This window comes from Alligator sinensis, unplaced genomic scaffold, assembly GCF_000455745.1.
Source record: "Alligator sinensis unplaced genomic scaffold, ASM45574v1 scaffold567_1, whole genome shotgun sequence".
In the NCBI taxonomy this organism is placed as follows: Eukaryota; Metazoa; Chordata; order Crocodylia; family Alligatoridae; genus Alligator; species Alligator sinensis.
Genome location: NW_005842049.1, coordinates 502,761 through 521,878, shown reverse-complemented (window position 1 = coordinate 521,878; position 19,118 = coordinate 502,761). Strand labels below are relative to the sequence as shown.

At 39.1% G+C, this 19,118-nt stretch overlaps 1 protein-coding gene across 1 annotated transcript in view; it reads right to left on the bottom strand.

Annotated features, from left to right (window-relative positions):
* SEMA3A (semaphorin 3A) overlaps positions 1-19,118 on the bottom strand; it is a 231,570-nt gene that overhangs the window by 23,474 nt on the left and 188,978 nt on the right. Inside the window, exons 8-13 of the mRNA XM_006022863.2 lie at positions 18,698-18,812; positions 18,522-18,591; positions 17,059-17,203; positions 9,837-10,056; positions 4,058-4,149; positions 465-506 (exon numbers count right to left, since the gene is read on the bottom strand). Of these exons, the coding sequence (XP_006022925.2) occupies positions 465-506; positions 4,058-4,149; positions 9,837-10,056; positions 17,059-17,203; positions 18,522-18,591; positions 18,698-18,812 (684 nt within the window). The remainder of the gene's footprint in view (positions 1-464; positions 507-4,057; positions 4,150-9,836; positions 10,057-17,058; positions 17,204-18,521; positions 18,592-18,697; positions 18,813-19,118) is intronic.

Genomic DNA, 19,118 nt, shown 5'->3' with positions numbered 1-19,118 from the left:
AGAGCTCATAATATTTAATGCACCTCTCTACCTTTTAGTCTCCTTGATCAAAGATGTTATAATGTATGTAGAAAATGACTGGAGTTCCACTTAAATCAATGGAGAGTTTTGCCACTAAGTTCCCTAGGAGCAGCAGTAAGTGAAAGTCCAAATAGAGACATGTTGTAAATTTAACAGCTTCGTAGTCATGTAGGAGGCTTCAGTAATGTGGAATTTTTCCTGAGATCCTATGAACAGCTGGCTAGTTTGCATTTAGTTTCCACCTTGCCAGAAATGCACACACTAGGTTTTCCCTTTTTCCTTTGCCTGTCACATTTTCCTTGAGAAAATACTGGTGTTTATGTAAAAGGATGAGATGCTGCTGGTATAATTAATATGTCTCTACTAACTGCCAAGTTAGTGTCTCTGAAATATACAGGCCAGTAAATATTTAAAGAATGATTTAAAGCTTGTGCATACAGTACCTGCTTTGTGGAAATCTTCATTGCTGAAATAATGGTAGGTTCCTAGAAAAAAAAAAGCATTAAATGCATTAAAATGGAAGATATAGTTTAAAAATATGGAAGTGTTGCTACAGGGTCTTGCCAGCTACGAACTGTCTCCCTTGGTGATGGTACTCCTTCCTGACTTTTACAATGGAATGTTTTTATTGTTATAGATGAATTAGCATGCGTGTGTGCGTGTGTCTGTGCATGTCATTAATTGCTATGCTGAATCTGGACATCTTCAGTGCAGCAATTACTAAGTAATTTCTCACATTTCTTATTATTCCAGAGATGTTGGCTTTCTTGTTTTTTCACTTTGTGCTATTAATTTCTGCACAGATCATGACATTAACATTTTCAGGAATCCTTGAAATATATGCACATAGCACGCACACACAAAAATCTCAATGATACATACTAATTCTGAGTCATCCTAACAATAATTAATGTGAAGGGATTTATTAATATTTTTTATATTCTTATGGAGAAAATAATAACCTTTTAAAATATTCACAGGGCATGGAGGATAGAACTGAAATCGATTGCATATTTTAATGATACCTAAATGAAGAACACACACACATAATGGTGTTTGGGGTCGCAGGATCCAACTATACAACAAGTAGCAACATTTTCATGCTGTGCAATATTGATTATTTAAGCAAAACAGGGCATGTCTACACGTGTAATTTAATACTCAATAGCCTATTTTGCTTTGTATTAAAGTGTCATGTAAAAAAAGTGCAATTACGCTAATGCACAATAAAATAGGCTACTGCGCATTAAGCATCACTTAAAAACATGCACTATTAGTATTATACATTAGGACAGCTTAATGAACATTTATTTAGTACCTCACATTGGAGGTATTAAATTTAATGCACATTAGGAAAAGCGAATTAATGTACATATAGACATGACTGCAATGTACAAAATCCTCTATGCCCTATTCAGATACTGACATCAAGGGGACATTGTGCCTACACAATGGAGCCAGAATTTGGGCCAATAATTACTTATTATACCAAACACTGAAGTTTTGTAAAAGTGAACATTTAATAACATCCTGCATCAGGGCTTGATCCTAACTCTCCAACTTAATTGGGTAGTCCCAGAGGTTTCTATGAGATTACTCACATGAGTAAGAGCTATTGGATTGAGCCATTTGTTGCAACTAAATTTGGAGTTTCACTGAAGTACAAACCTTACTGCATCCCAAAACTCTCTTACTGATCCTATGCATCCTATTTTTACCAAGGTACATGAATATAGTTGTTATTAAGCGTTCACACTTGCAAAGTTTTCAACTTGCTGATCCTGGGAGAATTTGATATGGCTCAGTGGATGCTAAGTATGTGGACTCGCCTTTACAAATAGGTTAACAGACCTGGTATTAGAAAGCATCAATTACGTGTAACATTTGAATGAAAGCTGAACTCATTCATTTGTTTGCTCAGCTGGTCACAGAAATATTGCACAAATTGGGTTAAAAAAGGCATTTGTTATCAATGTAACAGATCTGGAAGTTTTGTGGAATTATAAATGAAAAAAAACTATTGTATTCAGCACACTGCAGCTTACCCAGTAAAATACATTCTTCATGACACCAATACAGACTCTTCTATATCCAATAAAAACTTGGATGTGGTAAATTGAAAGTTACTATTAAAAGATCTGATTTTCTACTTGTTATACATTTATTCCCATCTCAAAGCTCCTTTCCTGAGCAAAGCGGTTTAAAGGAGGATACATGGACACATCTACACAAGATGTTCACTGCACAGTTGACTAATTAGGTCTGCAGGAAACGTTTTGGCTTCTTTTTTATTCATGCATAGCATATGGAGCCCAGTCGGAGTGGTCCAGGCTGGCAGGGGACCCAGCTGCTCCCCCGTCTCCATGTGCTGTGCAGAAGCTGGCTGGGGCACATTGTGCTTCAGTGTGGGGGCTGCCTGCCAGCTAGTCCTACACTGAAGCACCCTGTGCCCAGCCAGCCCCCCTGCAGCACATGGAGCCCAGTTGGCGCAGTCCTGGACTGGAAGACTGACCTCCGGAGTCCCCTGTCAGCCCAGACTGCTCCAACCAAGCTCCAAGTGCTGCATGTGAATAAACCCTAGAGAGATATATTCTGGAGTTAATTCATCCACATTAACTGCACATGTAGACATGCCCAATGAAGATCACACATAAAGTACCAAACTATATTTATGTAACACCTAGTAAAGTTAGCACAAGTACAGTTATATCTCAAATCCTAATCTGCCAGTAATTATGGTGCTGCTGAAAATACATTTTGAAATTACATGTTGATTCTGTTGTTCCTATTTAATTATATTTCTATATACTTTATTAATTATATCTCCTTTAGCTTGGTAATTTCCTTTTGTTAAGGAAGAGACCCTAATACTATCAAAGTTGACAGGTTATACTCTAGTATACCTAATAACTTTGCTGCATATAAGAAATAAAGAAATCAGTATCCAGAGATAACTTGTTTTTCCCTCATAGCTTCTCATTTATTTTTCTGTTGAAAAATAGTTGGTGGAAAAATTAAACAGAGCCTGATAGCGAGGTACACCAACCTTCGGGCATTGATAATTGTGTTCACTTTGTCTGCAAACATTTGAATGTTGAAAGTAAAAAATTCTACAAGTCTTGCCCATATATGTTGTGTCTCCTCATCAACTAAAGATGAAGTAAATGGACAGATAGTGCAAGAAACCTTATTTTTTTTGTAGTGTGCCAAATACAGAACATCCCTTAAGATCTATCTAAATCTGTTTAGAAACTCTTTAAAAAATACTCTGCCTAAATATTCAGAAGTAATTAGTCCATGTAGCTACTAGTAAACTAGTAATTCAGTTTTGGGTGCCTCACTGTGAGGGCAGATACTTTTAGAGGGTAAATACTTTGTGAAAACTGACTTTAATTTCTACAAAACATCCACTCTGAAATTCAGGCCTTCTTAAGGTAACTCAAGTCAGGCACAAAAGTAGTGAATTACTCACAAAGACAGTTTGGAAATGTAGTCACTTGCTTTCTTTTCTTCTTGAAGATATCAGGCGCAGGAAAAGGCTGGAAGTCAACACTACCCCTAAACTAGTGAAAGTGCATACTTAATTTGTGTATGTTGGTAATTTTTTTAATTGATGTGTCATGGAATACCCAGGACTAGGACTGAAGAATCACCTGCCACGCTGGTCTTTTGAATTGTTCTTCTGGAAGTTTCTAGGTAATATTATTTTGTATCTCTTTACAGAAGAGGAGGCTGCTGAGAGTCCAGAAAACGCCTCTAGTTCAACTGTAACTTACAACTGCTCGGAGATTCAGTGATGCTGATTAACCACTGAAACTCACAACAAGAGTTAGGAATGTAATTTCTTTTATCAGTAACCTCCAGCTAGTGCTGAAAGTTCCAAGGTTTATTTTGACTAGTGTCTGGGACTCTAATTGACAAGCTAATTAGAAGGGTATGCCAAGCTACTCTGTGGTCATCCTGCAAAAAATTCAGTTTGCAGCTGTCTACAGAAAAAAAATCTACAACCTGACACTTGAAATTCAGCAGCACTTACCCGAAAGACTGCCATTTCTTCCAGCAAGACTTCCTCTAAATCATGCCAAGTCTCCTTAGGAATTGAAACCACTTTCAGAACAGTCCCAATATCTGAAGAAAAAGAAAAAGAAAATGTCCAGGTGCTTAATTAATGTACTCCAAGTAAAGAGAAACCAGAATTCTTTGAAATATTGTCATGTGTAATTATTTCCAATACATGGATTAAGAGGCTCCATATCAGTCAGACATGATTTGGCACAATATCCCTCACATAAAGATGTAAATCTTTTAATTATAGAAATACCACAATAAAAAATGAACTATAACCATGCTTCAGCTGTTATAAGAATGAACGGGACAGTGGAATATTATTAGAGTGGTGTCACGAAATGTCAGCTGCCTCAGAGGTATACTTAAAGATGAGAATGCACTAAATGTACCCGACCTCATTTTATTACCCAGTCTGAGATAGGAAATTTTTCATACTTGTTTTAAAATACATGTGCAGATGTTGTTAGAAAGCTCAGTGTGGATACACGGGCAGCTGGGAAAATGTTGTCAAACTAATGAAGTTGTCAGATCTTAAGTATGTGCTGATCTTCTCGGTGTCAAGTAAAAGAAACTAAAATGTATATGTCCCTGAAGACATCCATATTTCTATTGCATGATGAATGATATTAGCCTCTGTTTGGGGAGGGAAGGGGGGGAATTAAAGCTCTACTACTTGTTTCCTTGCTTTACAGATAGTCTTGCACCAGTGAGCTGTACTGTTTCTATTTATGCCACTGAAATTGTGACACTGACTTTCATGTGAGCAGGTCCTTGAAACCTCAAAGCTACACACTCTGTAGAGGATATTTGAATTTCATGACCCAAGGCCACATATTGTTTTCAGTCTTTGAGGCATAAATATGTGTTTTTCTTCAATAAATAGAATTTTCAGAAAAAGGTGCAACTTTGCCAATCTGGTTCCAAATAACAGGGTGCCTAGTTTGTTGCATGTTACTGAAGCCGTTACCATAACAAGAAAGATGGAGATTCCAATATAATGTTTTAGGTCTGTTAATTATGGTGCTGTCTCAGAATATCATGGACAATAATAAGTGTTCAGCCTTAGAAAACCAGTCCCCTTATAGATGTCTCCAGCTGGACATCCGAATTTATTATTCACTTTGGCAAATGTAGGCAACAGGTAAAAGTATTAAGGTACCAAGCATAACAAAACTATGGAGGTCAACATTCTTCTGAAGGCAAAAATGTTGAAAGAGTAACTCTTGCAAACTACTCAATGCTTCTATAATTTCCAAAAAAAATAAAAATAAAAAATCAAAATACTTTGTGGTTAGATACTAATTTAGTTGAAAAAATGATCTAAACATTTTAATTTCAACAAAGACAACATACTTTATCACAACATTATGGATATGGGCAATTGTGACATTTGTATTATTTGTTACCATCATTACTACTATTTTAAAAGATTTACATCAAGGATAATACAGAATATCACAGAACAAATAGAACACAAAGTTAAGACGAATAATAACTGTTGGATATAATAAAACAAATACTTCAAGATTAAAGTTAGTAGTAATAAGGGAATGGAAAATTGTCCTAATTACCTGGCTCTAATTTGGTTATGCTTTTGAGAAAAATCTACTCTGAAGCATCAAAGAAAAAATTGATCTAATGAAATAAGGGTTAGCAGAGCTTTGGTGGGGTTTTATTTGGATTAGAATATGACTGTTGGCAGCACATTTTTAAATTCCTTTGAATGCTACAGTTTGGAAACATAAATGGAGTTTTGATAAAGTCAAGCAACTGGAGTAATGGAATCTGAGGAAGGCAGGTAGACACGTTGCAGTTGTAAAAATCACATTCTTTAATACATGGTTTTCTTTTAAGAAGATCCTGCTATGATTATGGCAGCTTGGTGCTGTGGAAAGCCCTTGAGGTCAAAGATACAATATGTTAATCACTATGGTGGCTCCGATTAGACCTCAGGTACCAGAGTGGAGCATTATCTCAGTTCTAGATCAAGTTTTGCAGAGTAGTATTTCAAACTATTTCACACAAATTGAATTAGGCTTCTCTTTAAGGATCAATGGGCTCTGGTGAGTAACTAAGTTTAGAAGATAAGATTACTGTTATTAATTTGCTTTACTGACAGATGGACCTAAATTGTGCCAAACGATCCCCAACACAAAACATTTAGGACAAACTAAATGGATACATTGAAACCTGGGTTTTCACACACATATTTTCAAGCATTCTGATATGATTTTTTTTTCCACCATGGAGCAGTCGAGTGTGGAGGGGAGACCTATAGTTAAAGAGGCAATGGGTATCTACACATTGACCTATGGTGATGTAGCGATGTGTTATGTCACCATATGGAGCACTACAGCAATATAGCGATACTGTGAGTCTACACACGATCAGCAGCTATGTTGCTGTAGCAGCATGCTCCCCCCATTTCAGTGTGCTGCTATGGTGACATAGTGGCAAAATCTAACCATGCACCACATGCATGGCACAGTACAGGCAGTTACTGCACTATGCTTTAGTACTTCCAGACGAAATGTAGAAATGTTGCTATACGACAAAGTGTAGACACACCCATTGGCAATAAAACTTCTTGGCCTAAGTTTTCAGCCACAGGACAGGAAAATATGACCATACTGAATGGCCTGCTAATTACTCTGGGTTTAATTATCACTTGTTATGTCAATGGGCATAAAAGGGTTTCCTTAGTTTATTGCAGTTCTGCAGCCCACAGGGATAATACTGATTGGTGCCATGCTAATAAGAAACGGCTAATGGCTAAATGTAATCTGATGGGACAGAGACACACAAAGTAATCCAATCACATCATACAGGGCTCAATTATGGCTTTGTCCCAGATCCTGATCAACAAGATGGAAATCAGATTCTGATTAGGTTCCATAATCGGCTCCCCTAGTTTTCAGGGTCCTGTACCTGGTTCTTATTACTTAATACTAGATTTCTGGCTCATTTCTCTTTGCTGTAATTTAGTCCACCCTCTTCCTGCCTATCCGCACAGAAGGGAGCGTATCTACTCCATGGAAGATATTTTTTCCATGCTGCTAAACTGAACATAGGCAATGAGCAAAGAAAACTAAGGTGCACCTTATAGGCACTCACTTTGGCCAGGTAGGACCAGACACCCATGCACTGTTTATGGCTATTATTGATACCTGACTGAAAAACCATGCACAGGTATAACACTGAATTGATTTCTAGTAGCATTTTGCCACATATCAGTAACTGCATTTGCAGAACTTGCTCACAATTTGGGAGCACAAGTTAAAGTGTTACCATGTCACCTACAAGTCAGATAGACTTTCATGTGACTTGCAGGTATCTGGACCTGCAATGAAGTGTGGGAACAAAACTCCTGCACACAAAAGGAAAATTAAGTTGAGGAGTCAGGCTGACAAATGAGGCCTTCACTATAGCAGTTCACACTGAAGATTATAAAGGTTTTGCAAGCATTGATTTATCAGACATCATACTATCATTCTCTGATGGGGAGTTGTAAACTCCCAGCAAGTTTGCAGATGACACCAAGCTGATGGGGGGAGTAGTAAATGCACTGGAGAGTAGGGATGGGATTCAGAGTGACTTAGACAAATTGGAGGATTGGGCCAAAAGGAATCTCATGAGGTTCAACAAGGACAAGTGCAAAGTCCTGCACTTAGGATAGAACAATCCCATGCACCGGTACAGGCTGGGGGCTGACTGGCTGGGCAGCAGCTCTGCAGAAAAGGACCTGGGGGTCACAGTGGACAAATAAGCCAGCAGTGTGCCCTTGTTGCCAACAAGGCTAATGGTGTATAGGACTGCATTGGTAGGTGTGTTGCCAGTAGGTCAAGAAAAATGATTCCAGCATGAAGCCACGTGTGGAGTACTGTGTTCAGTTTTGGGCCCCCCACTACAAAAAGGATATGGACAAATTGGACAGAGTCCAATGGAGGGCAACAAAAATGGTGAAGAGGGCTGGGGGACATGACTTATGAGGACAGGTTGAGGGAACTGGTCTTATTTAGTTTAGAGAAGAGAAGACTAAGTGGGGACTAAATAGCAGCCTTCAACTACCTGAAGCGGGGTTCAAAAGAGGATGGAGATAGACTGTTGTCAGTGGTGGCAGATGACAAAACAAGGAGCAATGGTCTTAAGTTGCAGCAAGGGAAGTTTAGGTTAGATATTAGGAAGAACTTTCTTACTAGGAGGGTGGTAAAACACTGGAACAGGTTACCCAGAGAGATGGTGGAAGCTCCATCCTTGGAGGTTTTCAAGACCTGGCTACACAAAACTTTTTCTGGGATGATCGGGATGATCTAGTTGGGAATAGTCCTACTTTGAGCAGGGGGTTGGACTAGATGTGACCTCCCGAGGTCCCTTCCAACCCTAACTTTCTATGATGCTATGTAAACTGATTCTTCAGTTTCACTTACATGAGGGAAAATATATGTAGCACATAAAAACAAATTAAATTATTGCTCAGTTTTACACAATAACATGCTGTACCACAAATATTTCATAGTTCAGTTTATGGTTTCTAAGAGCTGGAATGCTTTCTTTATAGCTGCATTTCCTTCAGTAAATGTTCTGAATTTGCTACATATGCAATATGCTTAGTATACAAAACTTCGGCACAGATCTCAGTTTACCCATGATTTATGTTAGGCATCAGCACGAAGAAAGCCTTGAGATTTATTGCTTTGGAATATGACCCTAAGTCTGGAATTGTGAATTTGTTGCTGTTGCAATGAAAAGACAGTTTTCCTATGACAAAGACAGACATACAGAGAACTTGGTCATGTTTAGTGTGATGCTGAAGTCCAAAGGTTCTTGGGTCTGAAACTCCATGGTGTGAGTAAGAAAGCAACCATTTAAAACAAGATGGAAACACCAGCCAATGGGTGGAAGATCATAAAAGATGAAGGATCAGATCCTCAGCTGTTGCTAATCTATGTAGTTCCACTGAAGTCACTGAAGCTACCCAGATAGATGCCAGCTAAGTGTCTGCCCTCTGGTGTATTTTGTGTAGAAATGTATGTACAAATTGTTTTCTTTAGTTGTAAATCCCATTCTTTGCTGAAAGAATGACGTAAGGCTTAAATTGTAAGCCTGCACAAATACTTTACTGGGGTGTCATTCTTCAAGAACACTACCCAATCTTCCTAGAATCTTTATATATTCCAGAATATTTGGGGCACTTTTTTCTGACTGATTAGAAGGTTAGATATAGTCCCACTGTAAAAATATTTAAAGGGAACACAAGAAATATTCTGAACTGGGATAAATCCTGCTGGCACTACTTATGTGAATAGTTCCTAGGAAGTACTTCAACATAAATTCTGCAAAATATCAAGATAAAAAAGGCCCATTATTAACAAAGGCAAGTGAATACCATCATCGGCACCAATAACAACAATAGCTAAATTGAATCCTGGTCCAGTTCAAATCTAATGCAAAACTCTCAAAACCACCAGTGACTCTGGTAGTGAGTCAATGGTGGGTTTGAGAGTCCTAATCCCATTTTGAGAGTCCTAATCCCATAATTTATAACCATTAATAATAAAGGACACTGAGACAGTCACAGATATGTGTGCACACACATATGCAATGCTGAACCTCGCTCAAAAATATCTACACAGGTACTCTATGCATGCAACAACGTGTTCTCTTCTTTTCACTACAGATGAAGTCTTATCTAATATGTGTTCCCTATTCCAAATTAGAACGTAAGATTCAGTTTCAAAGGCTCTTACCTGTTCCAATGAACATCACATCGTACTGGCCATCCTCTGCATCTACTCGGTCTACTACTATCTGTGTGAACTGGTAATCCACATCTGTTTTGATCATAATAGGGCGGTTATTGATAGGGAACACAGGGTTGTACATAGCTGGATGACTTCTTGCAAATGTGATAACTTCATCAGGAAGGTCTTTCGTAGAATCAAAGCCTCCAAATGTTTTACTGGGACACTGAGAATAAGAAAGAGAATAACTGAGGAATAAATGTACTATGAGTGCTGTTCTTTCACTTTATGCATACTCCCCCTCTACCGCTAATATTAAAGCACAATCCAGGGTATACTCATTCAAAAATAGACAAGGTGTTAATATTGGCATCAAAAGACCTTTGGAAATTCCATTCTTGCTTTGGAATCAGCATAAATTATGGCATAAATATTATGGTGTGTGTGTGTGATCTTTTTTCATTATTATACTATGTGAATACTGTATTTAATATGGAGACAAAGCAACTCTCATTTTGGAACAGAGTATGAGGTGGTCAGGCAGCAGGCAGCTGCTGTGACTCCAGCTCCAGCCCTGACCAGGGGCTGGGACCAGAGCTACAGCTGCTGCCTGCGTGGCCCCCAATTTTTACCCCCGCAACATCAGGTCCCTGCCTCCTCTTCCTCCATCTGTGCCCCCAACTGTAGCCTCTGACCTCCCTCTCCCCCACCGCTTACCTGTGCTCTGGTGCCAGCAGTCTCTGCCCCCGTTCCAGCCCAAAGCATGGAGCACAACCTCAGTTTGGTCCTGTTAAAATGGCAGTTTCAGCTAAGTCCCAGAGCTGGGGCTGGAGTAGGGATGCAGCCTGCTGGTGCTGGAGCAAAGATAAGTGGTGGGGGTGAGGGATAGAGACTGTGGGTCCGAGGGAAGAAGGAGTGGGGAGCCTGAGACTGTGGGTGGTAGGGGGGGGAAACCACAAGGGGGACTGGCAGTGGGAAGGGGGCAAGTGGGAGGGGGACAGGCAGCAGGGGACAAGCTGCTTTATTCCTCAAGCCACCTACCTCACCACTGCCTACCCCAGCACCTGCTTCCCTGACTGCTTTTCCCACCACAGCAGTTGAGGGGAAGAACAAGTTTAAGATGACCTTCCAATAATTCAATTCTATACATGGAAAATTATAACGAATGTATAAACTATCCATATATAGAATCTAATTATTGAGAGGTCAGCTTAGATTCTGGGGCATCTTGGATTTGGTAAATACAGTAATTAATTTTCAGTACTTTATTAAATAATATTGTCTTTTCAATTAGCAATATTATGAGCAAATGGGTGCTAAAATCTTTGCACAAAAGACCAAAGATAAAAGCACGCAGTTATCTATACAACAAAGCCTTAGCCAAAACCCATTCACTTTGGATCAAGCTCTATGGAACTGAGAGTGAAACTCCAACTCTTCCAACTCTTGATTATCTGGACACAGACACATAGTCCTGATAATTTATAACCTGTTGTGCCAAATTATCATACAAACTTCATAGCTTGGAGTGGTGAATAAAGTGATGTATGTGAATTCAGACTAGTTGCCTCTATCCCTACTTATAGCAAGCAGTTTAACAGTTGAAGGGATACTACTTTCTGTTTAGGAGTAGGTTGTCTCTAGTCCTTACAGTTACACCGGGTGAGATTTCCTCAAGTCATGTTGTTTAAGGCTAAGCTATCTTGCGTCTTGATTGCATACAAAGCGCAGGAGTGGTAGAGGCAGTGCTCTCTGAGGAAACTGGGAAAAGGGAAGAAAGAATCGGGGAGGCAGTAGGCAAAGCTGTGACACTGACACCCAGAAGCACTGCCCCAGCAAATCAAAATCCTATTGGGTCAGTAAACTTAAGTACCAGGGACTAAATAGCTCATGCTCTCACCTAAATTCTTTTCTGCTCAGAATTTCAGAGTATTTTCATGAACATTAGAGATTTTGGCCTGCTTCTGTAAAGTGGAGAATTATTTTTAGCGCCATGTTACAGATGAGAAAACTGAGACACAATGAAAATGGTAAACAGCTCATCCAAAGTCACATATGAAAGCTGAGGACTTCAACTCTCCTGACAGCAAACCCTTAGACAGAAAATATTAAGTTCAAATGTAAAACGTATGAGAGACATGTTGTGGTGCTTGTGTTTACTGTATTTGATCCCAATACACAAATACCTACTAGGTGCTAAAATGATACCAAAATGCCCTGGGTAACTTGTCTTTTATTTACACCTGTAAAAGATCCAGCACTTAAAGCAAAAACCAAGATGACAAAATGTAATTAAACAGGAATCCAAAGCATCCAGGAGGCTTAATAGAGAAATCAATTGTCTTTGCAATCACCTTGATCCAGGGTATTAATAATTCATCAGAAATGAAATTAAAAAAATCAATGCTGTCAAAAGAGGATGTGTTATATGGGGCAGATGTATTGGGATGTATGGCTATGTGAAGTATAGGATTTCACTTTTTCAAGTAAGGAAATTTTAGGAAACTCCCTTCTATTACAGCCTAATATACTAATAAAGACTTAATGATTAAACATAATTATTGGAATAATCAGCATAAGAACAAGTTCTTATTCTTACTGTCTCTATATTCTAGCCCTTCTTATTATTACAATTATATTCTTCTGCTTTAATATTGATCACTAGAAAGATACACCAACAATGACCAGAAATCTTTGAAAACCTTTAGCAATGTGGAAATCAATTTGAAATTTTATGTTTAAAAATTCTATCGTTCAGTTCCAGAATCTGCTTTAGATCCCAAGTAATATTCCAACTAGTGTGTATTACTGATTACTCAGATTAATTAGATATCAATGAATTAGAAAATGTATTTAAAGTGATTTTAATAGAAAAATGCTATACAAGTACTGAATATTGGTAATTGCATCTGGGCAAACACAGCCAAAAATGTATGAATATTCATTCTAATTTGTAAATGAGTACATTTCAGCTGTGTTTTGATCTTTTTGTGTGTGCTTTCCACCCATTTTCAAGCAAAGGAGCCTGTTAGCCACAGCGTTGGCCAGGACAGTACATTTTAGGCAGAAAGTTCATAAAAAGCCAGTTGTATCTCTATAAATAATGAGCATTTGAAAGAGAAATCTGATCTCAGAGCTTAGACAGTGACATGGAGACTACAGGATTAAAAAAAAGGCAAGAATCAATCCCTTAGCACTCTGTGATCTAGCTGGCTCTGTGCTCTGGGTGCATACTAAAGGTGAGGTGGACAGGAAGGTACCGTGTTTTTCTGTGTGCTTTTGCTGAAAATATTTGGAAAGAGTTCATAACAACAATGCATCTAATGAAACGGCCTCATACCTCTTGAGTCCATGTTAATGGCAACTTACCCTTTCAAGCAATGGCAAGGCTTGTTTTGACTTATGTGGAACCAGGCTCAGGCACATAGGACCCAGTCAAGAAAAGTAAGCCTGCATTTGCTTAGCTTTATGCAATGGAGTAACTCCACTGATGTTCATGACACTACTGAAATACTTACATTAAGTTTATCTATGTGATTTAGTGGAGTGAGGCCTGTGTCTAATCTGCCTGAAGCAAAAGGAAGTCTTGCCATCATTCTCAGGTTCCTGTCATTTAATGTCAGCTGGTCAGTGCTCGTGTTCAGTTAAGAAAAGTAGGCTAGGACTCATCCCTGACCAACCTGAAAGAGAGTCCAGTGTAACAGGGTGGCGAATATCTTGTTTGCCATGAATTTCAGCCGGAGTTCTGCATGCTCCAGAATGACGAAGAAAGAATGGATGTAACCCAAGGTAAAGAAAACAACTGGGATTTTGAGTTTGATTTACTAACCAAAGACAGGCAAGTTCATAAGAGCAACTTTGTGGAACTTGAGAGCCCTCAACGCAGTAGGATTAGTGCGGATACAGACCTATTTACAGGGAGTGCTGAATACTCCGTGAACTCATTCATTTTCCTTCGGTTTACTAGGACTGGGCAAGCCACCAGACGCTCAAGGGCTTTGTTGGCACCTTACCTATGACATTTCTCAAATACCTAAGCTGTGTTATTCTTCAGGGAAGGAATAATGGTTTTGCTTATTGCCATCACTTGCACCGTTCCTGAATGGGAAAGCCACAAATCTAACACCTGAAAACCTTCAAGATCTTTCCTCTTCACCCTCAACAAATCTGCAAAAGCTGTTGAAAATAAATCAAATTTATCACAACTAAAACAGAAATCTCTTTTCAAGCATGAATCATTTCTCATTTTAAATCCAAATTCTGCCCTATTAATATGAGTGTTACTTCAGTGCCTACAAGTACAGGAATTATGTTTCAAAACTGTTGATGTGGAAAAAATGCAATGAAATCTGAGCAGCTTTGTGTTTAGTAGCATGTCTAAATGTAACTGTAGTTTTATAAAACTCTAACTCTTCAGTTGTGATCCACCCTGAGGAGAGAGCCTGTACAAAGCCTATTTAACACTTACGTCATATTTTTTCTAGTGAAGAAAATGCTGCAGCGGTTACAATATCAGCCTAGCACTTGGGGGATTGTTGTCCTGCTATGCAACAAATTTCCCTTTGCGAGCTTGGGTAAGTACTTAGCTTTTTTGTGTTTAAATTCCCCACTGGGGAGAAAAAAAAGCACTTCCCTGTTTCACAGAGTTGTGATCGGGTAGCCTACAGAAGTGTCAAACATACAGCCCATAGGACAGATCCACCTCTTAGAGCCACATCATTGGGTCCCCGTGCAGCCCTGGGGTCCCAGACTAACCCACAAATAGCACGTGAGGAGTGCCGGATGGCCTTGCAAGCTGCACGGGGCACCCGTTCCTGCTCATGTCCTAGAGTGGCAGAGCGGCCGCCATGAGCAGCACAGACCCAGAGCAGAGTTTGACACCCCAGCCTATATGAAAGACTGGGAGGAGATCATATGTTACGCTGTTGATATTTGCATAATTGCTGAAGGCAGAGAAATATTTGGAAGGGTTCATTAGGATTTTAGTGACATCTGGTAGCTCTGCTCAGTGCTCATCTCCACCACTCTTGCACAAGCAACATGGTGACAATGGATCAAGTTTTCAGCACAATATATCTGCACAGCTGTATCTGACTTTTTATTCTGTCCTATTGCAATATATGTCTATGTGCATACATGTGTACAAAACAAAAAAGAACTTACTGTGAAAATATATATACATATGTGCATATATTTGTACACATTTTATATATATATATATATATATATATATATATATGTGTGTGTGTGTGTGTGTGAAAGTGTGAAAGAATTAATTAAATTGTAATTAATCAATCCATTGATTAATGCATGCATATTCATTCCAATTAAAAATGGTTTAATTAATCCTGGGACTCGACAGAATTTCAAAAGACAGGTTAATGAAAAACAACTCATTAAAAAGCCTACCACGCTCAGATGGAGATGGCATGAGTTACATAAGGAATTAATCTGATTCTTTATAAGAATGGTGTTTCCATGGTTACCCAGTCATTACAAGGTACACCCCTTCCTCTTCCGCTTTACTGCCTAGACAGCTAGAGATACAGAGGCTTCATAGCTCATCTCAGACGTATAGAACTTGGCATCATCTGGTGATTTAAATTTCAAAGGAAAGTACAAAAAAGTCTCTGACCAAGATCAAATCCCTCTAAAACTGCAGAGCTTGTGTTTTAACTCTGGGAAATTTAGCAATCTCCTCAGCAATCGGTTCTATGGAAGGAGAAGAACTGCACAATTCAGGCACTGGAGAAACGTGCTTTTCTTTTAGTTAGGAAGTACTTTATGTTTGGCCAGTCATCTATGTTGCCTAACAATGGTATCACACATTTACTATGGAAGCCAGTTTTGAGACCAGACTTCAAAGACTAGTTTGTAGCCTGAAGAACAGAAAAGGACAATATGTTATTTATAAGGTCCATAGGCTGCTATTGGTTTCTTCCCTGAACTATACTTCTTTGCTACTTTTAGAGGCAAATCCTTCTTGCAGCAATCCAGGTCAACCTTATAAGACTACCTTTAGGCAACCAAAGATTCATAGATGCTAGGGTTGGAAGGGACCCACCCCCCTGCCAAGCAGGAGAGAGTGCTGGGGTCAGATGACCCCAGCCAGATGCCTATCCAGCCTTCAAGATCCATTGAGATCCATTGAGCCAGAAGAACAAATAGGAGGGAGCACAATTGTCTAGCCCGGTGATTCCAGCACACCCCATGGAGCTCTGCTCTCTGTTGCCAAGACAATTACTAGTTTTTAACCAATGTAATGTAATGTAAAGGTATAAGCAGTCCTGGCAATATTCTGACTTGATGAAGCTTATGCTCTTGGCTTCCCAATGTCCCGGCTTTACCATAAGTGGTAGAGTTTGCCCTCATCTAGTCTGCCCTAGGACTGGTGGTTAGTGCAAGATGTGAGTTTGGGTACCCACGTGCTGAAAAGGGCCTAGAACCCATGTCACTAACTCTCTGGGCAAACACACTAACTACTAAGCTATTGTACAACGAAGTTTGGGGTGGGGAGTCATCTTTACCAGGGCCCATATTCACGGTGAAAGTCCCATGAGGGCTGTGCTTTTCACTGAAATGATTGCCACTGTCACTATGAGTTAACTGACTATCCTCTGGGTTTTCTGGGTCCTGAGACAGCACAGGTGTCTAATGTGTAGCCCTGAGTCAAATGCCTAATCTCCAGGAAGGAACAGGAATTTGGATATACCTCTATTTCTAATGCTTCTTACTGTCTGTTGCCTTGATACCATAGTGAATGATACATTAGAAAGAGACAGACAGGTAGAAACATGTTTAAAAAAAATGCCTGTGGGAGTTGGTAATTATTCCAGTCACTCTTCCATCTACTGCAGAAATGGTTAGCTTAATGCACTAAATATAAATGCTGTTCGAGGAGGGAACAGCTGTATTATTCCTTAAGAGCCAGACAGACACTCAACAAATCCCACACTTGCTTGGGACTTTACTCAGTCACACTTTTATGGAAATTGATACAAACAGTGTCTGAATAAAGTGTGCAAGTTAAGCACACTCATACTGCAGCTGCATATTAGAAATAGAAGCAGTAAATTCTGAACCTGAAGTTACTGCCAGGTTTCTTCTTCATTAGCCTGCCTGTCTCTCTCTTTCAGCTTCTTCTGTAATACAAATGCATATGCAGTGCATTAAACCATTTTTCACTGTATTTCTCCTTTTACAGCATCTGATCACTGTGTACACTTACAGTTCCTGGCCGTGGGTATGGGACTCGTCCTTGATAAGGAACCCACTGGTAGTTGGGACCATCTCTGTGAGCATAGGGACCCAGAAACACCCTTCTCACATCAGTCATGCTGTACATACACACTGCCGACCCCTTGAAGATGTTACTAAAATGAGACGGGGGGGAAAGAAAAATCAGTTTCTTCACATTATCTGTCAATTTAATCACAGAACAGCTGTGGGAGTAATGACTTGTTGCTTTTTAATGTATTACACATATTGATTTTCAAAACTGACATGCTTTCTCAGAAATCCCCTACCCATTCCCTGGGAAAGTTCAGTTGAACTGATACAAATCTCTTAGATGTTTTCTAAACTGAATGGCTTGCTATTCTACAGCTGTTTATATAGGGTCAAAAACTCCACTGGAGTGAAGTTCAGTAGGGATAATCTTAGGGTAGGAAGTGTTTGCTATGAAAAAGAGACTCTTTACTGGAGATGGTGTTTTCAGACTTTCAGCCCTGGTTTTATAAAAGAACTACTTTAAAAAAGGAGGAAGGACAAAAAAAACAACTTAAAGCATCATTTCTAAAATGTAATCTACTGGTGCATATAAGAGAAGAAGAGATAACACACATGATTCATAATAGTGGCCTTCATGTGAAAGGCTCTGTAACCCCTTCTTTGGTTTACAGAATGGTTTTCATATTCCTCCTGATTATTGGGTTGGTTTTTTTTACTCATTTGGACAATGTACACTGCAATTGCAAGGCTATGGCTTTTTCCAGGTTTGTTGCAAGGACAGTAAATGCCATGTGAACCTTGATAACTCTTCTGTCTCATGTGATCATCAAAAAGTGATATCACAATGACAATAATGTGCTACCTTTCCAGGCCATTGGTATCCATTCTCTCAGAGGCATATTCAGCAATCTTTCCTCAGGCAACAGTGATATGAAATAAGGTAGTTGCACCAAGAATGTAGATGATCAAGGTAGGGGATGTTTGGAAATTATTACATTTCCAAATATCAACATGTGTTGGTGTTTTTAGCTTCTTACTGAATGGTCATTTCAAATTCAAATAACAATTCTAAATTATTCTGAATGTTGGTGACCATTTTCCCTCTTTCACCTCCCCAAAACTGGGGAGTGGGGTGCGGGCAAGGAGTTTGTATTATTTTACTAGGTCTACTCAGGAAGGACTTCAGCACTTTACCTTGATATTTAAAGCCAGTGCTATAACAGAAGTAGGCTGAGAAGCTGACATTCTTTCAAACTGTGTGGCCACTTGCTTTAGGGCGATGATGTACATTGCTCATAAGAAAAGAAACTTAATTCATTACCTCTTACTTCCACTGACTCCTAGCAGTTCAAAGGTTAAGAAAATGCTGTGCTTCTTAAGAACATTTTAACAAAGGGAGCTCTTTAAAGCTACCAGCCACGCAGGTTACCTCCCATACAAGTAAAATGATACATTCTGTACCTGGAAGTTGTAAACACGCCGTAGACTATTGGATTTTTAGGGTCCTTTGAGTTCATTAGAAACACATCCTCTGTAATAAAAACAACAAAAAAAAGAAAAACAGTAAGAACACGGTCATTTCAGTAGTGCAGCTACTAGATAATGGCTCTGTGATCAGAAGGATTTTAACTACTTACGGAGTTCGTCAAAATGAGTATCAATGCCATTCGGCCCTGGCACAGAGCAAATAAGGCGTGCTTTAAGGAAAGTTGTCCATTTATTAACAAGGCTTCTGTGTCCACCAAAGTCATTCTAATAGAGGAAATATTCTGCATTAGCTTTTGGAAATACCCCTGTTTTAAAAGTCAGTTGAATATTTGGGGGGGGACTAATGAGTAAGAATTTACTTAAGTATCACATAATCAACTGTTTTATGCACGGTAAAGACTCTTGTTTTATCAACACATAGATGCTTCAATTAACCATGGTGAATGTATTTGATATCATTATGCATTTGATATCATTTGCAAAAATGATTCCTAAAACACCCTAACCGTGAAAGAGAGAGAGAGAAATCTGGACAGACTAATATTAGCGTATTTGATTTGGAGCTTTTGT